The sequence below is a fragment of the Canis lupus genome, chromosome 25 (genome assembly GCF_011100685.1).
Source record: "Canis lupus familiaris isolate Mischka breed German Shepherd chromosome 25, alternate assembly UU_Cfam_GSD_1.0, whole genome shotgun sequence".
Taxonomy (NCBI): Eukaryota; Metazoa; Chordata; class Mammalia; order Carnivora; family Canidae; genus Canis; species Canis lupus.
The window spans coordinates 17,308,377-17,335,745 of NC_049246.1; the positions used below are offsets into that span (position 1 = coordinate 17,308,377).

At 37.3% G+C, this 27,369-nt stretch overlaps 1 protein-coding gene across 3 annotated transcripts in view; it reads left to right on the top strand.

Moving 5' to 3' along the window:
• Positions 1–259: 259 nt before the first annotated feature.
• XPO4 (exportin 4) overlaps positions 260–27,369 on the top strand; it is a 122,524-nt gene continuing 95,414 nt past the window's right edge. The window contains exons 1-2 of one of the 3 annotated variants that reach the window (XM_038573500.1): positions 260–421; positions 3,279–3,322. Coding sequence is in view for 2 of the 3 variants with exons in the window: in XM_038573497.1 (XP_038429425.1) it covers positions 353–421 (69 nt within the window). In the remaining variant the exon portion in view is untranslated. Of the gene's footprint in view, positions 422–3,278; positions 3,323–21,773; positions 21,830–27,369 lie in introns of those variants that run through there. The other 2 variants (XM_038573497.1, XM_038573498.1) reach the window with 2 other exon arrangements.

A 27,369-nucleotide genomic window follows, 5' to 3' on the forward strand; every position in this document is an offset into this window, starting at 1 on the left:
AGCCAGCAGCCCGCGGGCACGCGGGCTGTATAAGTCGAGAGGCCGGGCGCCCGCACAGCACGCATGCGCGGGCTCCGCGCCGCCGTCACCGTGCGGGTCAGCCGTCCGCTCCCGCCCGGCGCCGGACTGCGGGCGCCTCCCGCTCCAGAGAAGCGGCCGGACTCACTCTCTTCCCTTCCCGCGGTCCAAACCCCGGAGGCCGGGTCAGGCCCGCGGGGGCCACGACGCCGGCGTCGACGGCGGCTGCGACGGCCTCTGGGAGCGCGTGAGGCTCCGGGGTCGCTGCGGCGATTGGCCGGCCGCGGCGCCCGCTCCCATAATGCAGCGCATGGCGCGTCATTGAAGAGAGACCATGATGGCGGCGGCGCTTGGGCCCCCAGAAGTGATCGCTCAGCTGGAGAACGCGGCCAAAGTTCTGATGGTGAGTACACCGCTACCCCCGCACCCCGGCATCTGCGGGCCTCGGGTCGGCCCCGCCGTGCCAGGGCTTCTCGCCCACTGGGCTGGCGACCGGCAAGGGCCTCCGGGGAGCCCTGGAAGTGGAGGAGGTGGCGGTGGCGTGGCGTAGGATTCTCCATCCTACTTTCCTCCTGCCTGCGTTCCCCGCTCTTCCTGGGGCTGTTCTCTTCCCCAGAGGTGTCTGGTACACCGGCCGGGGGACAGAATATGGTGCTGAAGGAAGGAGGGCTACCTGTGCCACGGTCTTCACCGTACAACCTGCCCCGCAGACGGGGTCGAGAGCGAGGCGCGGGGAGTGAGGTCCGGGTCACCCCCGGAGGGCTTTGGTCGGGGGCCGTGTGCGCCGCTGGGGAGTCGGTGCTGGGAGGGAAGGCATGGGCCACCCCAGATGCTGTTAGCAACTCTTGTTCCCTTCGAGCATGCGGGTCCTTAAGCTCTTTCTCTGACCCGCAGCCACCTCTGGGTAACCGCAGCCGCCAGCACGTGGAAGGACCGGCTGGACGGAGGGAGGGGAATCTTTGGGACCAAGGTCATTGGGGCAAAACTTTAGTAAAGTACCAAGCTCCCTGCGGGTCGCACTTTAAGGAGAGCTAAATCTGAGGTGCTCGTTGACTTCGTTCTTAACACTATATAATGAACAGTTTGATGAATGTTATTTACCCAGGGAGTTTGAGAAGGCTGAGTAAAAGGATTAAAAAAAGTATTCCACACAGGGAGTAGAAGTAAGAATAAACTATATTCAGTTTGTATCTTCTGGCTCAGCTTGGTTTCTGTAAATTTTGATTTCCGCGTTTGTGTGTGTGTGTGTTTATGTGTGTGTGTGTGTGTATATATATATAATTTTTTATTTATTTTTTAATTAGAGGCTCGGTTGGTTGCTTGAATTGATCCAGCCTTTGTAAGAATCGAGTACAGCTAGCTTCGTTACTTTTTTGGACTTTTTTCTTTACCTTTTGGTTCGGTGCTTGGATTATATGTTCGAGCATCACGTTTAAAAGTATTTGAACAAAGTCCAGCAGTACTGTAGTTCGACTTAGCAAGTTTTGTTTTCACGCACAACACCAGATAGCTCATGAAATTTAGCTAACGAAATTGAGAAGTCTAATACAATCAGGGTTACTTGCTTCATTATGAGCAAAGCTAAATGAATCATTTTGTCACAAAACTGAGTAGATAAAGTTTTCAGACTCTTCCAGTTAAGTCCAGGAAAAACTAGTTAATAGTCTCCTTAATACAGGTTCGTGAAATGCCTGACACGGTATTTCCTGAAATATCTAAAAAATTTCTGGGAGCCAGGGACCCTATTTTCATTAGACTCTGGAGGGAGTATGTAACCCCAAAAAACTCTACCTTAGTTCTTATACTGATAAGGTAAAGTTCGTGTCTTTCCTTTCCAGCCTGAATATTATTTTTTTTTAATTTTTTATTTATTTATGATAGTCACAGAGAGAGAGAGAGAGAGAGAGAGAGAGAGGCAGAGACACAGGCAGAGGGAGAAGCAGGCTCCATGCACCGGGAGCCTGATGTGGGATTCGATCCCGGGTCTCCAGGATCGCGCCCTGGGCCAAAGGCAGGCGCCAAACCGCTGCGCCACCCAGGGATCCCCAGCCTGAATATTAATTAGCATTTATGTTTACCAGTACTGTCCCTCTTCCCTGGCAAAGCTGGTTTTATGTTCTGTAAGAGAGTAGCTGAGAAGAATAGAAATAGGTACTGTTTATTGAGTGCATACTACACCCAGATACTTGACTAATTCTTGCAACAGCTTTACACGGTGGAGAGAGTGTAAGTGGCCTGGGTTACATAATTACTAAGTTGATTTAGGTTCAGAACCCAGATCTATCTGGCTCTAAAGCTGGTCTCTTTCCACTCTACCTCACCACCTTGTATATGTTGTATAGATATCCATTTACGTACTTTTTAATCTTCCCAGAGAATAGTATTGAAAAAAATGTTATTAAAACTAGGAATTTTGTTTTTGGAAGTTTTCACATATTATTCACAAATGTATGCCGCAAATGTGTAAGTAATAATTACTGTATTATTTCTCAGTATGAAAGTTGTATTCCAATTTATTATTAGTAATAGCTCACATTTAAAGTGCTTACTATGTTGAAGGCACTATGCCAGGTGCTTTATTTAATTCTTACTATGAGGTGATTATTATTACTTTCATTTTCATTTTATAGACTAAAGGGCTGAAACATGTAAATGCTAAGTAATTTACCCAAATTTGCAAGGAAAGTGGTAGAGTGGGGGACTCCAATTCAGGTCTGTGTGTTACCAGTTTGTGGCTCTTAACCTAAAGGATAGTGGAACTAGAAAGTAAATTAATTCATTTGGGAATAGTTAAGGTTGTTAAATCTTCAATTATTAAGCAATAGGATTTTTTTTAAGAGGTTGAATGATTTTGGCATTTATCCATTTGTGGGTCAGATGGATATCCATCTGAGGAAATATTCATAGGAAGTTGTTAAATATTTTAGTTAATATGTTTTGAGATTCAAAGTAATCAAAGATGTCTTTCATAGTCATTTTGCTTAGTTATCCATTTTGGTGTGCATATAATTCTTTAATGAAATTTGGCATAGGCATAGAGTTTTAGCGTGTAGAATAATTGCAGGACATCTTTTAGTACAGAGGTCTTAGAGAGTCCACAATGATCTCAGAAGGAAATTGTAAGCAATTTTGTTGTTGTTGTTGTTGTTGCAACATACATTTTTGGTAATAGGGTTTATAGCTTTTATCAGCTTTTCTAAGAAAGTAGAGACCCTGAAAAATAAGAACCTAGTCTAAGCATTCTCCCTTCCATTCTACAGATGGGGAAACTGAGGTTCAAAGAGGTAGAAGTGACTTGCCGAAGGTAGGTCACAGATCAAATTAGTGATAAGAGTGATCCAGAACCTAGATCACCAGACTCCTATTTTGGAACTTTAAAAATTTTTTTACTCAGCCATGTTGCTTCTCAAAGTCAACATAGTATAATACCATAAATGTTATATTTTATTGCTTGATAGGAAATTTTGAAATGTGTTTTGGGATATTGCAATTGCTTCATTGTAAACATCTATATTCAGGCTTACTTAGGTTATTGGATAAGCTGCCAAATAGTGTATTAGACCTTTAGAATGAAAGAGATATTTATTGATTTAATAGATCTCAACTTAAAGAGTGATTCCACCCCCACTCCCCGGCCCCCCACCTCAGGTAGTAACAGGGAGTATTTTCTGTAGATGCTTACAAATACTGCTTTAATCTTCTGATTCAAGACAAGTTACTTGCTAGAAAACAAATTTGAAGGTGAACAAACTAGAATGAGGATGGACTCTTGTAGGTTAGCAGCTGTGCAAGTAAGGTTACCTATTCTGAAAGCATTGTGCAGATGGAAAATTATTTAAATAGGTCCTGAATATTTCTTTTGCAAAAAAGATGCCAGTTACTGGCTTTTGCTTAAGATACCTAAAACCGTAAGTTTTTGAGAATTTATTAAAGGTATACTAGAGTAAGTAAAGTCTTCCACACTTCTGTGCTAACATTCTTAATCAGTGAGAGTCTTTTCTCTAGGTGTATGAATTTAGCAGGTTACGTTACAGACCTGAAAATTTGGTGTTGTAGATACATTTTCTGTTCTTTAAAATTATAGCAGTAATATTGGAACATATTATTTTAAAATACAGCAACAGCACACAAAGACACGGAATAAAAAGTGAATCTCCATCTTTTTCCCCCCACTCTCAGTCCCCCTCCCTAAGCAATCTGCATTGTTTGAATATACCTTTTTTCCTGTGCTTTTATAATATACATTATATAGTTTTTTCTTTTTGCATGAATGAGAACACTGTAAATATCCTTAATTTGCAAAAATTAAAAAAATCTTAAAAATCCTGCAAATACCTTTCTGAATAGTAAGAAATTCAAACTGTGTATAGGGGGAAAGTAAAAGTTCCCTAAGCTCCCATTCCCTTTTCATTTTTTTTTTTTTAATTTTATTTATTTATTTATTCATGAGAGACACAGAGAGAGAGACACAGACACAGGCAGAGGAAGAAGCAGGGCCCACGCAGGGAGCCTGATGTGGGACTCGATCCTGGGTCTCCAGGATCATACCCTGGGCTGAAGGAGGTGCTAAACCGCTGAGCCACCCGGGCTGCCTGAACCCATTCCCTCTTCAAATGTGACTGTTTCTTGAGTACACATTTTAAAAATCTCTAGGTGGGGTCCCTGGGTGGCACAGTTGGTGAAGCATCCCACTCTTGATTTCAGCTCAGGTCATGATCTCAGGATTGTGAGATTGAGCCCTGAGTTGGCCTCCATGCTCAGTGTGGAGTCCGCTTGAGATTCTCTTTCCCTCTCCCTCTGCCCTGTGTGTGTGCACACATGTGCATGTGCGCTCTCTCTCTCTCTCTTTCTCTCACTCGCTCTCTCTCAAATAATCTTTTTTTTTTTTTTTAAGATTTTATTTATTTATTCATGAGAGACACAGAGAGAGGCAGAAACATAGGCAGAGGGAGAAGCAGGCTCCCTGCGGGGAACCTGATGCAGGACTTGATCCCAGGACCCTTGGATCACAACCTGAGCCAAAGGCAGATGTTCAACCACTGAGCCACCCAGGTGCCCCTCAAATAATAAATCTTAAAAAAAATCTCTAGGCGTATAAGAGCATATATACATCATTTTTATTTTTTATTTTATTTTTTCATTTGTTTGGTTTCTTTTTCACCATGTATTTATTTGTGGGTAATTATAAATCAATAGGACCAAGCAAAACTAACATAGCCTCTACAATGCTGATAGCAATTTCATGTTTATAAAGATATTCAACATAGAGAGCTGGTAGTAGGCCCCAGAGTTAACAAAACCACATCTGAATCTCAGAGAGATTGTCCCTCCCTCGCAGCTGAGACCAAGAGGTGACAGGGACCTTGTTTTGAGACTGCATAACTGCTACCCCCAAACCTCCACCAAAGAAGTACACTCATCATTTTTAAAATGTATTTTTTGTACATAATTGAAATTGTATAATCCATATTTTCCTGTGCTTTTCTTTGTTCACCTCATTGTGGATGAATTTTAAAGGAAGTTTGTTTCCGTTTTGCATGTGTGCATGAATAGATATAAAATATAGGATGTGTTTTGATTTTAGAGACATCATAGTGGAAATATAAATATTCTTTTAGTATTAATATCATATTAGTTTGAATGGTAACCTGAAAAATGCTTTATTTGTTTATTTTCTTGAATTTCCTTGGTTTTGTTTTTCTAGCTCACTTGAAGTGTTAGGGATTGTCCTTTGTGAGTATGTGTAGTGCTAATATAAGATAGTGCCAAGTACATATGTTAACTGATACTTCACAGAAAAATAATTTACTATAATTTTTTTTTTTTTTTTTTTTACTATAATTGTTTTAAAACCAAAGTGGATTTAGTAAGTGTAAATGTAACTTATTTAATAAATGTAAATGAGAAAGATTTATTTTTCTTTTTTTTTTTTTTTTTGTAGTGGAATCTGGTTACTATTTTGAAAGCATCTGCAACATTATAGTGCAAAACAAAAAATTCTTATCATTCTCACATCAATCCCCTGAAGTAAATAGAAGAGATATTAAACTCTATAAAGAGCGTAGCCCAAGGTGGCTCAGCGGTTTAGCACTGCCTTCAGCCCAGGGCGTGATCCTGGAGACCTGGGATCAAGTCCCACATCAGGCTCCCTGCATGGAGCCTGCTTCTCCCTCTGCCTGTGTCTCTGCCTCTCTCTCTCTTTGTCTCTCATGAATGAATAAATAAAATCTTTTTAAAAAATAATAAACTCTATAAAGAAAATATGAGATTCAGAAAATGTGATTTGCCAATTGGATTTAGAGTTAAATCTCTGGCCACTCATTCATTCTAGAGCATTTTTTCCACATGTATTTGCTAGGCATAATGCTATGTATGCTAAAGAGATAGGAGAAAGACCTCGTTTTCAAGGAGAGTATAGTCTAATGGGGGAGAAAGGCAAAACTATTAGCAGTTTTTAGGTAACATAATGAAAGTATATGCTAATGCCCTCTGATAGTACAGAGGAGGGGCATGTATCTCACACCTAGGTGAGGACTTACAAAGGGCTTCTTGGAAGAGTGATCCTTAAGCTGAGTAGTCAATGAAGGACAAGTTGGAGTTTTCCAGTTGGCTGAGGGGTATGCCAGGTAGAGAGAGGTATTTGTATGAAAGCCTGAGAACTAAATGCCATATGCTTGGGGAATATTTGAGCATTTATTAATTTATTTACTTAAGATTTATTTATTTATTTTAAAGAGAGCTTGAGTGGGGGAGGGAGAGAGAAGCAGACTCCCCACTGAATGTGGAGCCCAAAGAGGCAGGGCTTAATCCCATGATTCTGATATCATGACCCAAACCAAAACAAAGAGTAGAATGCTCAACTGACTGTGCCACCCAGGTGCCCTTTGCACATTTATTTAGTAGATACTCCCTGAGTCCCTCCTGTGTATAGGGTACAGTGCTTTTATTTTTGGTAATCAATAATGAACATGTTGTGATTTAAGAATTTTGATTGTAGCAATTACTTTTGTTATTGGAAAGATGCATTACATTGAATAAGCATTTTTATATTTTCAATTTTGTCTTTTAATCTTTGCTATGGCACTAGATATTAGAATACTAACACTAAAAATTTGTTTTTCAAAAAACTAGTTAGTGGGGAATTTTTATTTAAAGCTCAATTAAATGTGTATTTTACAGTTGGATTTGTCAAACTCCACTAATTGGAACATAGCCAGTGATCTAGAGAAAAGTGAAGATTTTTGAAATCATAGATATCTAAAAGGCAGTTGATAAAATTTAACAGTCTTTTATGACTAAAAATAAAAAATTCAATAAACTAGGAATTGACTTAAAAAAAATAAAGGTCTTTCAAGCCACCAGTAAATGGTGATATTCTTGAGTAAAATAGGGAGTCATAATATAATTACTGCTTAACACTTGGAGGGCCTAGTGATACAATTAGATAAGAAAAAGAAGTAAGTGTAAATATTGGGAAGAAAAGTAAAAAAAAAAGATGATTATTTGCAGGTGATATCCAGAAAAAGAAATCGAAGGAAATTAAACTGTTAGAACTATTAGAATAGTTATTTGGTAAGATGGCCAGATATAAGACAAATAAACTAATTGTGAGATTTCCTTTATATCAACAATGATCAAGTTAAAACTGGAAGAAAAAAAAGACCTCATTCCTTCAGGAATAAAAACTGTAAGCATGAATTACAGGATAAGGTTAAACATGCAACTTTTTATAAAGAAAACTATGTAGCTTATTCAAAGAATACAAAAGGAAATCTGAATTAAATGAAGGCTGCATTCCTCAGTTCAAAGAATTAATTCTTTGAATTAATTGAAGGGAAGGTGACAATTCCTCCATCATTAATCTATAAATTGAATATAATGTCAATCAAAATCTTTCTTTCCTGCTCACCCTTTTTTCAGGTGGGAGAAAAATGTGACTAGTTAATAAGAAAATATACCTGGAAGAATAGTTGTATGAGAACAAAAAGAACACTTTTTAAAAAGGAAAATGGGGATCCCTGGGTGGCTCAGCAGTTTAGCGCCTGCCTTTGGCCCGGGGCATGATCTTGGAGGCACGAGATTGAGATTGAGTCCCACTTTGGGCTCCCTGCATGGAGCCTGCTTCTCCCTCTGCCTGTGTCTCTGCCTCTCTCTGTGTCTCTCATGAATAAATAAATAAATAAAATCTTAAAAAATAAAAAAAGGGAAATGAAGGGCTTGGGGGACTTGAAGTACAGTTACTAAAATTTATTCAAAAGCTACAGTAATTGAGGGGTGCCTGGCTGGCTCAATTGGTGGAGCATGTGACTCCTGATCTTGGCGATGTGAGTTCGAGCCCTATGTTGGATGTAGAGATTACTTAAAAATAAAATCTTTAAGAAAATAAAAAAATAAAATAAAAATTACAAAAAAGCTACAGTAATTGAAACATTGTAGTCCTGGCATGGGAAAAGAATAGAAAATTGAAAAAGAACGGTCCAAAAACAGAACTATGATTAAAATGATATTTCACATCGTGAAGGTAACAGATAATGAAAAAACAGACCATGCTTATATGCTAGTAGAGGTATAAAAAGTTACAACCTTTGGGGCACCTGGGTGGCTCAGTGGTTGAGCATCTACCTTTGGCTCAGGTAGTGATCCAAGGGTCCTGGGATGGAGTCCTGCATCAGGTTCCTCACAGGGAGCCTGCCTTCTCCCTTGCCTATGTCTTTGCCTCTCTCTGTGTGCCTCTCATGAAAATCTTTTGGAAAAAAAGTTACAACTTTTTGGTAGATAATTTGGTGGTATGTTGTCTCTGGAGCTCTCAAGAAATGTAGATCTACCATATGGTAGGTTTTTTTTTTTTTTTTATGGAAAGATTGAAATGGACATGGAAAAAACCTCACAGTGAGGGTAAAAAGTGCAGAACAAGATACGATCTTGTTTTTGCTTTCTAAATAAAAAAAAATCTCTACATATATTTGTGTGCATGTGTGTGTGTATATATAAACAGAATTGGAAGATATATATTAACCTTTTAAGAATGGCTATCTAGAGATAATGGGATGGAAGTGGAAAGAGTCTACATTTCAGTATAGTTTTAATTTTTTACAGTATAAAACATTGAATCACATATTAATATGTCATTCTGATAAATTTGTTGCGTGTGTTTTTAAAATCTATTATTACTTTCTTGACTATTCTATATTTTTTGTCTCAGAAAATTAAAAGCTGTCTCATGGCTGAGGCTGAATAAAAATTAAATTTGTAAGTCAGGTTCCATTTTTGCAGTTTTATTTAATCAGTGCTAGTTAAGCATAATCTTGCTAGCAAATAAAAGGAAAAAGTATTTTGAGACAGCGCTATTAGAAAGCCATTAAACTTTATTTTGGAGAAGGAATATGGGTTTACTCTCAGGCCAAGTTCTATTCACTTATAATTGTGGGAAAAATTGGGCCCACTGTAAAATGACAAGAATATTCTAGAGTGTAGGGGTTTTCAAAGTTTAGAAGGTACATAATCATTGTTAAAACTATAGAATGCTGTCTGTCTTATCTGTCTTATTTATAAAGATTCTGATTTACGAGGCCGTGTCTCATTTCATTCTCCCATATTTAATGGCTTCCATAATAGAGTTCTGAAAGCTCAGCATAGTTGTTGGCCTCCTTCATACTCCAGCCATAAGCCAGTTCCTGTCTACTTTCTTTGTTTCCCAGCCAGGGTTGTCTGCATAATTTGTGGGGCCTCATGTAAAATGAGAATGTGTGTCTCCTTGTTCAAAAAGCAGGAAAAAGTGCCATTAGCGGCTTTAAAATATAAAGGCTTTTTCCTTTATATACTTGTCAATAGTAATAGTGCTTTCTGTGTAACAGCAAACTTATACATTGTGAAAGAAGAATATTTTAGGATAATTGTATGTAATATAATGACATTTTAATGTGGAATCTTGATTGGTCATAAGATATTTTTGGCTTTTCTACAAATTTATTGGGTCGTCAAAATTTTTACTTTTAGCAAGTTCATTTTCATTTGGTATAATTGAAAGGGATTGTCAGTTGCTCTTGGCAAATACAATATTGTAAATTTTTGGTTATTATTTTGAGTAGGATCTTTCTACTGATGCAGCTATTACTAGAGTTATGTTTTATAGGCTGTGACAACTTTGGAATAAATTTCCGATTAATTATTTACGAATTTTAGAGCTGATGATTCTTACAGAACATTTTTTTAAAAAAAAGACTTCATACTGAATTTAATTTTAGACGTAATTTTATACAATATTTTAATGTTTCTTCTGACAATTCTTGTTATTTGTAGAGGTCCTAGAAGAAACCAAAAGTAGCATACTAATGATTTGTATATGATTAAATTTGTATACAATTAAAGATGTCTTTCTATGCATCCTGCCATTGTGTCTTCAGTTATAAAAGAAAACTAGAATTATCTTTCTGATTAATAAATGGTCTGTCAAGAGCTTTATACTAAAATAGCCATTTTTCTGTTCAGTACAATGATTTTTAAATTTAATTTTTATTTCCAAGCCTGGAGATACTTGCTTTGCTGTAGAAATTTTGAAAACCAGAGATTCTAAGCTCTGAAGAACTCTACTAACTCCCTGAAATGCTTTATTGCAGTGTCCATTTGTACATTTTTCTTTTGTAATTTATTGCCAAATTTACTCCTTGAGTTCCTGTCATAGTGCTTAGGCTGGAGAGTTAATGTTTGTGCAGGTGCCTCAGGGACAGGGTTGGGGGATGAACAGGCAAGCTGGCTTCTCATGGTAGGTCCTGAAGCTGCTGCTGGTTGGGCCCAGCTTTGACCACAGCCACCTTGGAGGCTGTAGCACCCCAGACTGCCTTGAGCCATGTGTATGTGTACCTGGCCACGATCCTGTCTTTATAGCTCCTACACATGTTCTCCTTGTCCCATTGGGCTTCACCTGCAAAATAGAAGTCCAAAGATAAAATTATTAAGAATTTCAGAATGGCAACAGCAGAGTATCAAATTAAGCAGGGGGCCCTTTAGAGAGTTGGGCCCTATGAGACTCCACAGGTCACACATTCATGAAGCTGGGCTTAGGCTACAGCATGCTGGGCTTCAGTTCATTACATTTGATCTGCTTCCTCCTTCCAGAACCTTATGTCTATGTATTCCCTTGGCTTGGAACATCATTCTCCCCTTTCTGCCTATTTAACGTTTAATTCTTCAGATCTTAATGTAGTTGTTTACTTTATCAAAGAAGCCTGACCACTCTTAAATTATTTTTTCATAGTGTCATTTACTTTAGTAGTATTTATTATACCTGTCATTTTATGCTATTTATTTGATTATATGATTGACTCATCTACTGGATTGTAAGCTCCACAGGAGAGAGGTTTTGTTTGTTTTTATCATTGACTCATTGTGTCTGAAGTATCCAGCACATTGCCTGGCATGTAGTAGGCATTTGGTAGTAATTTATGGACTGAAATGTATGAACAGACCATTATAGGGCAAGGCCTAGAGAATAAGTTTCAGAGATAGATTATGCAGGTAATTGTTTGAATTGAATTAAATTGAATTGAAGTTTTATTACTGCTACTTTTTGTAAGGCTTTGAGTAAATTTTTAGCTTTTCAGCTTTTCAGAACCCTTCTGTTGCTTTTACTCTGTCTCGGCAACACCAGCTCTCTTTCAGTCTTTTACTTTCCTGTTCTTCATCCTGCCCCAGGACCTTTCATATACTTTTTCCTCTGCTTAGAATGTTCTTCACTTTTACCTACTCCTTCAGGTCTCTACATAGTCACTTTCAGGGGAGCCTTCCCTAGCTTCCCTAGAAGGTGAGATTGATCTTACACTTGGATAACTGTAGTTCTTTCATAACACCTACCACATTTGAAATTTTGCATTTATTTGTGTGATTAATGAATAAATATTGGTCTCCTTTGCTGGACTCTCATATGTATTAGTTTAGGGACCTTGTTTGCACATAGTATTGGTCAGTAATATTTGTTGAATGAAAAAGAATGCGTGGGTAAACCTGAAAGGAGTACTACGAGATGAGCCGAGGTAAATAGGCAGGAGCTGGGTTATCTTAACGCCTTATTTGTCACAATAATTTAACTTGAATTCACCCAGTAATAATGACTTCACAGACTTGTGGTTTGATATGTGAAAATCTGAGGGAAGCAAGATGTGAGGTAGGAAGACCAGTTAGGAGGCTGTTCAGCAAAGAGATGATGAGGGGAATATAAGTAATAGTGAAAGGGAATATAAGGGAAGGGAGAAGAAATGTGTGGGAAATATCAGAAAGGGAGACAGAACATAAAGACTCCTAACTCCGGGAAACGAACTAGGGGTGGTGGAAGGGGAGGAGGGCAGGGGGTGGGGGTGAATGGGTGATGGGCACTGAGGGGAGCACTTGACAGGATGAGCACTGGGTGTTATTCTGTATGTTGGCAAATCGAACACCAATAAAAAATAAATATATTATAAAAAAAAAAGCAAAGAGATGATGAAATTCTGAACAAAGCTAGGGTACGGGGTGGGGAATTAATATTTAAAAACTTTTTAATGCCATAGTGACTCTTATGGGAAAGAAGAATGAATACATGTTTGAGGGACGCTGGGAATACCTTAAAATGGCTTGTAGGGGCAGCCCTGGTGGCTCAGCAGTTTAGCGCCGCCTTCGGCCCAGGGCCTGATGCTGGAGACCCAGGGTCGAATCCCACGTCAGGCTCCCTGCATGGAGCTTGCTTCTCCCTCTGCCTGTGTCTTTGCCTCTCTCTCTGTGTGTGTCTTTCATGAATAAATAAATAAAATCTTAAAAAAAAAAAAAAGGCTTGTTAGAAGCTCAAAAATTTTCAACTTTTTTCTTAAAAGTTAATGGAAATTTCATTCTAACTCATAGTATATCCATGTTTTAACATAAAATTTTTTGACCCCAATTCTGTGGTTTTGTGACAGGCGTTAGACAACTATTTAGAAAACAGCAGGGCAGCCTGGGTGGCTCAACGGTTTAGCGCCGCCTTCAGCCCAGGGCGTGATCCTGGAGACCCGGGATCAAGTCCCACATCTGGCTCCCTGCATGGCGCCTGCTTCTCCCTCTGCCTGTGTCTCTGCCTCTCTCTCTCTATCATTAATAAATAAATAAAATCTTTTTTAAAAAAAAAGAAAAGAAAAGAAAACAGCAGTGGTAATCACCCTGTTGTTTATGTTAGCATACATGGAAAATTATTGAAATTTAGAAATTAAAAGGCAGTATAAAATAGAGGCTCAAGAGCTAGATAGTTTGGATTCTTCTTGGCTTCCGACTAGCTGTGTGACATTTGACAAGTCATTGAACCTCTGTGTGTCTGTTTCTTCATCTCTACAATAGAAAAATCATAGTTCCTATCTCATGTAATTTGAAGATTAAATGATTACATTAAAAGAAAGTGTTTAGCATTAGTGCCTGGCACATGTTAAGTGCTCTGTGTTAGCTGTTATTTTGTACTTTAATGTATCAAATAACATTGCATCAAAGCACATAAACTAAGGCAACTTTAGAGTAAGCACTTAATAAATATTTGTTGAGTTAATTAAATTTCTTGTAGAGTAGTGCTGAGAGGACTTTCTGGGTTGATGGGAATATTCTATATCTACACTCTCCAATACAGTAAGTAGCTGGTAGCAACAGGTGGCTATTGAGTGCTTAAAATAGGCTAGTGCAGTGGAGCAACTAAAATTTTAATTTTAATTAATTTAAATAGCCACATGTGGCCATATAGGGCAGCATAGATTAGAGTGTGGCTGTATGTCTCTTTACATTCATTTTCTGATTGGTAAATATTGATTACAGATTTCAAATAATTCTCAAGATTCTGTCATTACTTCTGGTTGTTGCATTTCCACTGTTAAAATGCAGTATATACTAATTTAGTTATCAAATGCTGTATCTTTAATAGATTTTACCTTGTTATTCTGATTCTTGCATTAGAATCACCAAAACACATACTTTAGCAAATATTGGTGGCACATATCATTAATTGAGAAGTGACGAAATTCTTTGCTTCATAATAATAATTTTCCTTTTTAAGTTTATAAACACCAATTGAATGATCAAGATTATGAAATTTTATCACCTCTAATACATACCTACCTGTTAACATTTGTCCACTTATGAACTATATCAATTTGTTTTTAAATTCAGACCTCATAAAAGAGTAAGAATAGAAAAATAGTGTCACATATCCTCTTAACAAAACAATTTGATCCAGGTTCTTGTTACAGAATATTGGGTAATGAGGCAATTCTTGTCTAATGATTGACTGAGTGAGACTAGGGTCATTTCCTTTTTGTCCTTGGAAGTGTATGGTTCATTCATTGATTCTTGTGTTTGAGAAAACTAGGACAAGGTTTCATATCCTTGCCACTATTGACATTTTGGGTTGGATAATTCTTCATTATTGTGGTCTGGTGTGTGCATTGTGGGATGTTTAGCAGCATCTTTTACCCTCGATCCACTAGTTACCAGTAACACTTCCCAGTTGTGGCAACCAAAAATCTCTCTAGACACTGTCAGACATCCCCTGGGGAATCAAAATTGGCTCAGTTGAGAGCCAATGATCTAGAATATTATCATCTGCAGACGCAGGTCTGAGATGACATTTATATGATCAGTTTTATCATCATAAATGGAGTCAGCCCATTGGAATCTTTTGCAGTGTTAGGATTTTCTATATCTTTGTTGTGTAATATGTTAGCCACTAGCAACATTTGGTTATCAAGCACTTGAAATGTGTCTAGTGCAACTAAGGAACTAAATTTTTAAGTTAATTTAAACAACCACATGTAGCTAGTGGGTACTGACTATATTGGATACTACAGGTCTAAAGTGCTGTTCTTTTTTCTTTGTGCATTATTTTCTGATTCACCTCATAATTATGTCTTGTCCATTTCCTTTTATTATAGGGGAAATTTAAAAATTCTGAATTCTTAGCACTACTGAATGAAACCTAAAACAAAAAGACTCATGAACATGGTGTTTCTATATTTCTTTTATACGTTGTTGAAAGCTCCTGCTGTATTTTGAGCAAAGTAGTAAAAAAAAATGAGACTAATGTAATAGTGTTGATTTATTTTGCTATTGCATTGGTTTTCCAGGTGATGTAATCATTTCTTAATTTTTTAATTTTGTTGTTTGTGTATCCTTAGCATAGTTGGGAATAATTGATGAGGTCTGATGAAATAGTCCTTAGAATGGTGAAATGATAAAATGTTTCAAGATATTAAAAATGTGATTATTAAAATCCCATTATGAATCAGAGACTTATAAAAGGGTCTGGTGGGTTCATATATGACTTCAAATTGAATGAATTTTATTATTTTTCTTAAAAGTAAAATTTTCTGGGCAGCGTGGGTGGCTTAGCGGTTTAGTGCTGCCTTCAGCCCAGGGACTGATCCTGGAGACCCAGAATCGAGTTCCACATCAGGCTCCCTGCATGGAGCCTGCTTCTCCCTCTGCCTGTGTCTCTGCCTCTCTCTCAATCTCTGTGTGTTTCTCATGAATAGATAAATAAAATCTTAAAAAAAAAAAAAGTAAAAGTTTCCCTTTATTCTTTGAAATACCTCTAGGAAAAAAAAATCAGAGTTTGTGGGTGGCTAAGTTAAGTGTCTGACTTTTGCTTTTGGGTCAGATCATGACGTCAGGGTTGTGAGATCTAGCCTTCATTGGGCTCCTCACTGAACATAGAGCCTGCTTAAGATCCTGTCTCTCCCTCAGCCTCTCCCACTGGGTTTTAAAGGAAAAAAACCTCCAACCCATTGAGTCACTGGACTTCGATGGTGTACTGACACTTGAGGTAATTTAAGGGAATGCTTTTAATATCTCAACAATAGTATGATGTTTGCTATGGTTTTTAAATTCTTTTTATCTGTTTAAAGAAGTTTCCATTTATTCCTGCTTTACCAAAAGGTTAGTTGTGAATCTTATTAATAAACATGTCTGCAAAAAAAAAGTTTGTGCATTTTTTTGTGATACATTTTTTTGCATTCGTGGGATGAATGAAGTTGGTCACAATGTACATTATTTAAAAAAAATAATAAAAATAAAAAATAAAGTCCATTGTTGTATTTGGTATGTGAACTGTCTTAAGATTTTTCCATCTCTGTTCATGAATAAAATTGGCCTGTAAGTTTCTTTTTTACATCGTTCTTATCTGGTCTTATCTGGTTCTTATCTGGTCTTAGTATTGGCATATTTGTGATGATATGCTGACTTACTAAAATGGGTTGAAGAGTGTTCTATCTTTTGTATTCTCTTGAAATCTGTGTAGGATTGGAATGATTTATTCTCTGCTCTTTGGTAAAATCGTCTGGATTGGGGGCTTAAAGGAAGAAATATTTTATTTTTATTTTTTTTTAGGAAGAAATATTTTAAACTGATTCAATTTATTTAATAGTTGGAGAACTGTTCAAGTTTTCTATTTCTTCTTAAGTTTTGTTATATTTTTCTAAGAATTTGTCCATGTCACATAAGTTTTTGTTTATCACCATAATGTCGCTTATTATTTTTTCCATATCACTTTAGGATTCAGGTTCTTTGTAGTCACAATTTCTTTAATCTTGCTTGCTTAAATTCTTGTGTCTCTCCACCCCTCTTGCCCCTCTTGCCAGAGTTTTATCAGTTTTATTAGTCATTCCAAAGAAGAAGTTATTCCAAACTTTTTAATCTTTATTGTATATGTAATTTCTGTTTCTTCATTTTCTGCTCTTTATTATTTCCTTCCTTCTATTTTTCTTAGTTCTTAGATTAGAGCTTTAGCTTGTTTGTTTTCCTAATTTTCAACTTAAGCATTTAAGGCTATACATTTTCCTCTTGTACTTGACTTGCATATTAGATTTTTGATTATGAAGTATTTTGGGTCAGTGTTTTCCATTTTTGTTTCTTCTTTCATCATTGAGCTTTTCTTTTAAAGATTTGTTTATTTGATGGGGATGGGGGGTGGGTGGGTGCAGATGGAGAGGAAGAATCGTCGAGCAGATTCCCAGCTGAGTGTGGCTCTCAATCGGGGCTCAGTCCCAGGACCCTGAGATCATGACCTGAGCCAAAATCAAGAGTTGGACACTTAACTGACTGAACCACTGGTAGTGCCCCATCCTTGAATTTTTCTACTTTTCAGTTTTTGTCTGATACTAACTTGTTTTGTGAGAATGTGTTATGCATATTATCAGTTATTTAAAATTTGTTTGAATATGCATTATGGCCTAGTATTCTGTCAGTTTTTATTCAGCCTGTATTTGAAAAGTATGTGTGATATCCAATTAAAGGTGCAAGGTATTTATGCCTCTTTAGCTTGTTAAATCTGTTTGTCTCTATACTAGCAGTTACGGACAGAGATATATTAGTGGAGTTGTTGGTAGTCCTCTCACTTTTTGCTTTATTTATATTGGAGGCTGTGAATTTATATACCACTTCACTTAACCCTTTAATGATTATTAGATGACCCACTTCTCTTTTGTATAAAATTTTGCCTTTAATTCTGTTTTTTCCCTGCTGTTCTCATAGTTCTGTCAATTTCATTGACTACTTCTGATGAGAATTTGCTTGGTATGTTTTTTTCCTAGCCTTTTCTTTTCAGCCTTTCTATGCCCTTGGATATTTTTTTCCAGCCTTACAATCTCAGTTTTTTAAAAAATATAGTTTAGTTTATATTTAATTGTGATTACTGATAAATTACATATTTTGTTATATATGTGTATATGGTCCTTCCTTTTGCTTTATTTTGAGTTTTGGTAATCTTTTGTTTCTCATTCCATAGTTTGGGTGTTGTAATGTGTATGTTCTTTATTTTCTATTTTATTGACCATGGCAGACATTTTAGTATGCATACTCAATTTAGTTTAAAATTAGTCGGTAAATGCTGTCTCAGAACAGAACAAGAACTTAAAACCACCTCTCTGGATTTATGTGCAACATATATTGTTCAAAATCATTTTTTAAAAATATTTTATTTGTTTATGAGAGCAAGCAATTGTCGGGGGGCAGAGGGAGTGTGAGAAGCAGGTTCCCCGCTGAGCAGAGAACCTGGCCTGGGATTTGATCCCAGGACCCTCGAGATCATGAGCCAAAGGCAGATACTTAACTGGCCGAGCCGCCCAAGTGCCCCCTATATTGTTCAAAATCTTAATTATCTTTTTTATTTCGCAAATTTATCATTTTTAAAATATCAATATTTGTTTAGATTTATTCACATAGTTAATTTCTTTGTCCATAGTCCTTTGGATTGAAGGCTTTCCATCTGGGATCACTTTTCTTGGAGTATATATCCTTCAGGATTTCGTGAAGGAAGAGTGTTCTGGTAGTAAAAGTTTTTATTTGGTTTTTATTTGCAGAAACATGTCTTCAATTACATTTTAATCCTTAAAGATGTTTCCTGGATCTACATTACATTTCTAATAGTTACTTTCTATCAGTACTCTGAAAATGTTATTCTGTTTTTTCTCTAGATTAGTTTCTCCTTATTTTAGGAAATCACTTTCAATCTGTTACTTTGAAGATAATCTTTTTTCTTTGGCTGCTTTTAAGATCCTTTGATTTTTGAATTCTTCAGTTTCACTGTGGTATCAGTAATAGGAGTTTTTTTCTTTTTTAGTCTGTTTAGATTCATCGGGCTTTCTGACTTTTGAGTTTTAGTGTTTCTCATAAATTTTATTTTATTTTTTTAAAGATTTTATTTATTTATTCATGAGAGATACAGAGAGAGAGAGAGAGAGAGAGGCAGAGACACAGGCAGAGGAAGAAGCAGGCTCCATGGAGGGAGCCCGATGTGGGACTCGATCCCGGGTCTCCGGGATCACACCCTCGGCTGCAGGCAGGCACTAAACTGCTGCGCCACCAGAGCTGTCCTGTTTCTCATAAATTTTAGAATTTACTTAAAAATTTGGAATATGGGATGCCTGGGTGGCTCAGCAGTTGAGCATCTGCCTTTAGCTCAGGGCGTGATCCTGGAGTACTGGGATTAAGTCCCACATCGGGCTCCCTGCATGGAGCCTGCTTCTCCTTCTGCCTCTCTCTCTCTTCATGTCTCTCATGAATCAATAATTAAATTCTTTAAAAAAATTTTTGGAATACTTCTGCCATTACTTTTTGAATCTTTATTTTTCCCATTCTTACTGGATGCTGTGTCAGTCAAGAACCTGGCAAAGGAATACTGAAAGGGGTAATTGAAAAGTTAGTGAAGGGACTGTCAACAAAGGTTGGTAAGGGATAAGGGCTTCTGCAGTGGGTGTAGAAGCCCTTGTTGGGGCCCAAATGTGCAGGGAGGGAGAGTGGAGAATTTGAGAGAGATGCAGCTGTAGGAGAGAGCCACGTGACAGGAGCTGTGGCTTCTGGTGGAGAAAAGGGGCTGCTGGCACTGGGGGAGGACAGTGAGGAAGCCTGGATGATAAGGTTTGTATAGGTTCCTTTCTTGGGGCTCTGACCTTCACTTTGTTCTCTAAGACACTTGAATGTGCTTTCTGCATTCTGAATAATTTTTTGTATGTTTCCAGTTTTCTCCTCAGTGTATCTAATTTGCTTTTTAATCTACTATTGAGTTTTTAACATTTTTGAGGCATATTAATATACAATAAAATTCATAAATCTTGGGTGTCAGGCAGCCTGGGTGGCTCAGCGGTTTGGCGCCACCTTCGGCCCAGGGCATGATCCTGGAGACCTGGGATTGAGTCCCATGTCAGGCTCATGACAGTTAAGCATCTGTGTTTGGCTCACGTTACGATCTTGGGGTCTTGGGAATGAGCTCCTTGTCCAATGTCAGGCTCTCTGCTCAGCAGGTAGTCTGCTTCTCCATCTCCCTATGTTCCTTCTCTGTTCTCTGTCTCTCTTTCTCTTGCTCTCTCTCGAGTTAATAAGTTAAATCTTAGGGAAAAAAAAAGAAATGTATATTCAAGTCCTTTGCCCATTTTTAAAATGGGTTCTTTGTTTTTCTGTTGTTGAGTTTTAGGAATCCTTTATAGATTCTAGGCTATTAATCCCTTATTAGATATATGATTGGTGAAAAATTTTTCCTGTTCTGTGAATTGATTTTTTGTTGTTGTAGTTCTATTGATAGTGTCATTATCAACTTCAAAAGGTATAATTTGGGACGCCTGGGTGGCTCAGTGGTTGAGGATCTGCCTTGGGCTCAGGTCGTGATCCCGGAGTCCCGGGATCAAGTCCCACATCAGGCTCCCCGCAGGGAGCCTGCTTCTCCCTCTGCCTGTGTCTCTCTGCCTCTCTGTGTGTCTCTTATGAATGAATAAATAAAATCTTTTTTTTTTAAAGGTTTAATTTTATTTTTTTTATTTTAAAAGGTTTTATTTTTTATTAGGTTTACATCATACATTTTTAAGTTCTTTTAAACATTTTGTATTGTTTCTGTATTTCCAATATTTTATGAGTTTTGTTGGTTTTAATTTAGTTTTGTTGGCTTTAATTTGTTGTTCTCTAGACTCATGGTGGCTTGCTTTCTCATGTGTTTAAACATTTTTAAGTATTAACTTTTGAAAGTATTTCTGGAAAAGTCTGAGGCCTGGATTATGGTGCATTCATTACTACAAGTGTCTTAGGTGCATGACCAACATAGACTATTTTTAAGTTTATTGGCTTGAAGTTTTTGGAACACACAGGTCTTGTTGAAATGAAGCAGGAAACCTATTAGAAGGCCTGTTCATGGTTATCAGTTGTCTGAGGTAATTTTGCCTTCTTTTACCTATTACTAAGATCCACACTAGCAAGTTTCTCCCTCTCTTCCTCCCTCTCTGTTGTTTTTCTTTTTGCTTTTTAATGGTTTACCCTTATACTGAGGATCCCAGCTTTATGTGGAGGGATGTCCTATTATCCATTTTAGGAGGTCTCTGGCTATGTCTGATGCCTTCTTTACTTTTTGGGCAGCTCTCAGAATGGAAACTCAAGGTCATCTGGGATTGGCAAATGTCTCTAGGGTAAATGCATAAGTGCCATCTTTCATCTTTGGATCACTGCTTTGGTTTCCTTTTAGCTTCTGGGGATTTCTTAATGTCTTGTGAGTTCAGCAATACATTACAAAATGTAGAAATATTTTATCTACCATTTTTATTAGGTTTTAGCCAGAGTTCAAGATCAGCAGAACTGTCAGTAATGGAAGGCTCCCTCATTTTAGAAATGCAGTGTTTCAAATAAATGAAGAAGTATATAGAACAATGTAAACCGAATGTTAATATAGCCATTTTACATGTAATCTCTTTTTTTTCCTCATTAACTTTTGTTTTAATGAGTCTCAAAATTCTGTGACAGATTTTTGGTCAAGTTGTTTCCATTAAGAATTACTGATTTTAAAGACTAATAACTTAAAACTGCCACACACACACACACACACACACACACAAAATCAAATGGTCCACAAAACATTCTCCTTTCCTTCTGAAGGTTTTATGATGCATTGTTATCATTAACCAGTCTTTTACTGTTAAACTTAAATGGCAATTGACACAAACAGTTCTGAGATGGTTTTTCCACCGCTGATTAAGACTGGGGTGGCAGGTATTGGGGATAATACTCATTTAGCCTTCTGAGCTTTCTGGGCAGACTTGGTGACTTTGCCAGCTCCAGTTACCTTCTTGTCCACTGCTTTGATGATGCCCACAGCAACCATCTGTCTCATGTCACAAACAGCAAATGGCCTAGAGGAGGATAGTCAGAGAAGCTCTCAACACACAACACACATAGGTTTTCCAGGAGTCATATCAACAATGGCAGCATCCCCAGATTTCAAGAACTTGGGACCATCTTTCAGCTTTTTTCCAGAATGATGATCTATCTTCTTCTTCATCTCAGCAAACTTGCAAGCAATGTGAGTTGTGTGACAATCCAGCACAGGTGCATATCCAGTACTGATTTGGCCTGGATGGTTCAGGATAATCACCTTAGCTGTGAAGCCAGCTGCTTCCATTGGTGGGTCATTTTTGCTGTCACCAGCCACATTGCCACGACGAACATCTTTGACAGATATTTCCTTTTTTAAAAAATATTTTTATTTATTCATGAGAGACACAGAGAGAGAGAGAGGCAGAGGGAGAAGCAGAGGGAGAAGCAGGCTCCATGCAGGGAGCCCGACATGGGACTCCATCCCAGGTCTCCAGGATCATTCCCTGGGCTGCAGGTGGCGCTAAACCGCTGAGCCACCCGGGCTACTCCCTAGTTTAGTCTTTAAGTGTCTTATAAACCACTGTGTGGCAGTACTATAATGTATTTCCTAATGATGGCTTTCAAATTGTTACTTTTTTTTTTTTTTCTTTTTTTTTTTTTATTGGTGTTCAATTTACTAACATACAGAATAACACCCAGTGCCCGTCACCCATTCACTTCCACCCCCCACCCTCCTCCCCTTCTACCACCCCTAGTTCGTTTCCCAAAGTTAGCAGTCTTTACGTTCTGTCTCCCTTTCTGATATTTCCCACACATTTCTTCTCCCTTCCCTTATTTTCCCTTTCACTATTATTTATATTCCCCAAATGAATGAGAACATATAATGTTTGTCCTTCTCCGACTGACTTACTTCACTCAGCAAATTGTTACTTTTTTATTTGTTATCATAGTGCTGTAGGAACTTTGGGTGACCTTTATATGTGTGTGGGAGAGGTTTTCTAGGAATAAATGCCTAGGAGTGGACTTTTTTGCATTCTTTGCTATTCAGGACCACCAACTTCTTCTAAGTAATTCTAAATTCCAAATGAAGTTCCATGTTAGATTAATCTAAATTTATGACTGTCTACAGTAGTCCCAAACTTCCATGCTCTTGTTTTTGTAGTTTTTTTTTTAATCTGCATCATTTTATGTTTCCCCTCAGAAATAATAGCTTACTGTTTTAATTTGTATTTCACTGGTTACTAGTGAGGTTGACTATGTTCTCATGTTTATTGGCCATTTTTCTATTGCATTGTGTAATCGTTTGGATTGGATTAGGCAGCATGTGTCTTTTAAATAATGTGCTTAATAACTGTTATTAAGCAAACGATGTGCTTAATATTGCTTAATTATTAAGCAATAACAGTGTCTTTTAAAAAATCATTTTTAAAAATGATTATTTTTTCTCACAAAGGGTGAGTTAAATTGATCTGAAGATGGTCTGTGGCTCCAGGATAGCATCAGGGGCTCATGCTGCTGCTGCTGGGTTTTTTTTTTCTTTGTTTATAATTCTTAGCTGATGTTTTCCATCTTCTACGTCTTCTTGTGATCTAAGATGATTAGTAGAACTACAGCTACCATATTCATTTCCAGGGAGGAGGAAAGAAGATCCACAGACAAAAAAAAATTATGTTTCCAGCTGAATCAGCTCTCTTTAGGAAGTTTTACCCCAGGCTTTGTTTACATTTTACTGGCCAGAACTTAGTCTGGGCACTAGGAAATGTTATTTAGCTATGCAAAGTGCTGCATATTAGAGTTCTTTACTAAGGAAGAAGAGGAGTGAATATTGAAGAGGTAGCTGTCAGTTTCTGCTATAAGTTGTCTTCTGTGGGAGTTTTTATGTTCTGAATATTAGTCCTTTGTTAATTATATTCAGTGCAGTTATTGTCTTCTGATCTATGACTAGTCTTACAGTTAATGTTTAGAAGTTTATAATTTTAACAGTTGAATTTATTAATTTTTAAGGGTTTATGCCTTTTGTAAAGTTTGAAATAATCCTTCCCTACTCTGACATATTCTCTTGTGTTTTCTTTTTCTTTTTTTTTAAGATTTTATTTATTTATTCTAGAGAGGGAGAAAGCACAAGCAGGAGGGGCAGGAGGGCTAGGGAGAGAGAATCTCAAGCAGACTCCACGCAGAGCACGGAGCCTGAGGTAGGGTTCAATCACAGGATCCTGAGATCATGACCCATATCAAAACCAAGAGTCATACACCCAACCAACTGCGCCATGCAGGCGCCCCATCCTGTGTTTTATTCTTTATGTTTTGTCATTGTTTTTTTTTTTTTTTTTTAAAGATTTACTTATTCATTCATGAGATACACAGGCGCAGAGACACAGGCAGAGGGAGAAGCAGGCTCCCTGTGAGAAGCCTGATATGGGACTCCATCCCAGGATCACGACCTGAGCCAAAGGCAGATGTTCAACCACTGAGCCACCCAGGCGTCCCTTGTCATTAGTTTTTTTACGTTTTGCTTTTCATTTTTAAATCTTAAAATCACCTAGAATTTATTATTATGTATGATATAAGTAGATATCTGATCTTTCGTTTTTGCTTATAAGTAGCCCACTTTCCTATGCCATTTATTGTATAGTCTAGTCTTTCTTCACTAATTTATCATATGTCATGGGTGTGTTTCTGGGAATTCTCTGCTCCTTTGTTTTTTCCTGTTCTACTACAATTTTTAAAAATTATGATAATGCCTTTATAAGTGTTCAAGTCTGGTTGTGTAAGAGTCCTTTCTTTTTTTTTACAAGTTTTTATTTAAATTCCAGTTAGTAAAAAAGAAATTCCAGTTAGTTAACATACAGTATAATATTAATTTCAGATGTACAGTTTAGTGATTTAGCACTTCATACAACACCTAGCGCTCATTACAGTGCACTCTTTAATCTCCATCACCTTTTTCACTCATCCCCCCTCCTTTCTTATTCTTCTCCACATTTTTAATAGTTTTTTGAACCTCAGTGTTATTTATTACCTATAATATTTTATTAGTTTCAGATATACAATATAATGACTCAGTATTTGTATATACTGTGAAATGATCACAGTTAATACCTATCACCACATATAGCTATTAAATCTTTTTCTTATGAGACATTTTAAGATCTACTCTCTTAGTAACTTTCAGATATGCAGTAAAATATTACTAATTATGGTTATGATGGTATACCCAACATCCCCATGACTTACTTATTTTATAACTGGAAGTTTGTACCTTTTGACCCCCTTTGCCCATTTCATCATCCTCTTCCCCACAGCCATCAATCTGTTCTCTGTATCTATAATGAGCTTGGAGGGGGATGCTTTTTGTTCTTTTGTTAGATTGCACATATACATGAGATCTTTCTCTGTAAGTGAGTATCTTTCTCTGTCTCACTTATTTCACTTAGCATAATGCTCTCAAGATCCTTTTTTCCTGATTTTACTCTTTTTGGCCTTTTTCTTACATGTCTTGGGATCACCTTGTCATATTCTGAGATGAACCATAGGGTTCATTGGGATTTAAATTGGAATTGTATTAATTATTGTAGGTTAATTTGGGGAGGCCCATATGTGTATTTTTAACTGCAGTTCTCTTACCAATTATGAGACGTATTCATTAGCGTCATTAGATGGGAACACTGACTTGCTTGGAGGTATCCTTGTATAGAAGTTTTCCAACTGATGTGCTACACAGGTGGGATTAGAAACCTGGTCATTTTGATTCAGTATCCTATTCTTTTAATTATAGGAGACTGGTTGTTTTAAAGGGATTTTTAAGGTAGGGTAAACCTTTTAGTAAGCAGAATGCAGTGTGCCATTGCTAAGTATAACTTTAAGATAAAGAGAGTGAAAAGAGATGTGGGAGGAAATGAGGTGGATGTGAGCAGAGAGCCAGTGGGACAGGTATGGGAGGAGGATTTAGATTTCAGCGAAAGTTGAGGGGGAGGGAATATTTTGTTAAGAAATTGGGAGAAGGTGATTGGAGAATATTCTTTTTGAAAAGGAAGCTACATAAAGGAGCTAATCATACAGGGAGCTTTCACTTTGGGAAAGTAAAAATAAGGTCATTTTCTGAGAGATTGGAGTGATGGGTATCGTGATATGAGAAGTTTGAGAGAAAAACAGACTTGGAAGGACAAATTTTGGGAATATCCTAGTAAATCACAAGAGATTAATTAGGGCTCATCTCTCAATTTGTTTAGTGGAAAGGTCCAGTATCTGGAATACTCTGTGGAATGCTATGAAATATTGGTATAATACATTTAAATTTAGTAATAAAGTATATCATCATGTGTTATGGATTTAAATTTAATTTATGTAGGAGCAATGATAAGTTCCAAAAGTTTAAAAGTTTTAAATTTAATTTAAATTTAATTTAGGTAGGAGCAATGATAAGTTCCAAAAGTTTAACGAAAGATTATAGAGAGAAAACTAAAAATTGAACAAATTCTTAACAAAGTCTTCAATGAATGAATCAAAAACTACCAGTAAATGTGTTTTTAGGTAGTATACCTGTGATTTTCTAATTTGAACGTTAAGCCATGCTCTCTCTAAAAAATGAGAGAGCAGTTACAGCTAAAAATATTCTGTCAGCTCTGTGGCATAACTTCAGTTTTGTTTTCTACTTTTGTAGCTTGTTTTCTATCTGTAAGTCGTGCCTGATGTTTTCAATGCGACTTTGATACCTTTTTTTTCCCATTTATTTATCCTGTAAATAATGATACTTATAGTTAAGCCAAGAATATTACTTGGATTTCTCTATTAGCCATCTGACAGAAATTAGTCTACTCAACTGTGTTTCCTCATTAGTACAAAAAGAGTCAGGTCATGGGCTTTGATGTCACACAGACTTAATATGCAATTTTGGTTGTGATACTTTTTATGATCTTGGACATGTGATGATCTGTGAACCTAAGTTTCTCCATATGTAAAAAAAGAGGAAATAATTCGTACAAGGATGTTGCTGTGATTAAATGGGAGAGTATGTAATTTAGCAGTCTGTGTGAGGATTAATTGGTGCTATTGTTGTTAACCTTAATAAAAGTTATTATAGCTGCCAAGGGAAAGAGTCTAAAGGCCTCATAGGATTTAGCAAGTGGGCTTTCTGACTTTTTGAGGACAGGTTTAGCATGACGACAGAGAAACCAGAATGCAGTTAGTGGCAGAAATCATAGACTGTCATAACTTATTCATGTGATTATTTGATTAATGTCTGTCTTTTCTGAGACTCAGAACTCTGTGAGGGTGGGAAAGATTTTCTGTACTTTTATATTCTTAGCTTCTGGCATGGTGCTTGAAGTATAGTCAGTCCTCAGTAAATACTTCTTTTTTTTTTTTTTTTCTTTTAATAGAAATTATTTAGGCACTTTGGTTCTCCCGACCCCCTCCCCTAAGCCCCTCATATTAAATATGTCATGTAGTCCATTTATTAGTGTTTTTGTTTCAAGTTCTAGCTTCAGATGCCTCTAGCTCTCTGCTACCAATGGTATTTCTTCTGGATGTTTTGTAAATTGAAGGTGGCCTTGGTAGGCTAGTGGAATGGTGCAGGCTGGTCCAGAAACACCAGTATATTGAGTTAGAGATTTGAGAGCTTCAGGTTTCCTGCTCATGTGACTCCTTAGAAATACCTCTCAATTTTTCCCCTGACCATGCCTTTGTTTTCCTGAGGATACCCGGGATTGCTCACCTGTGTTTTCCTCTCTTAACATCACCATACTC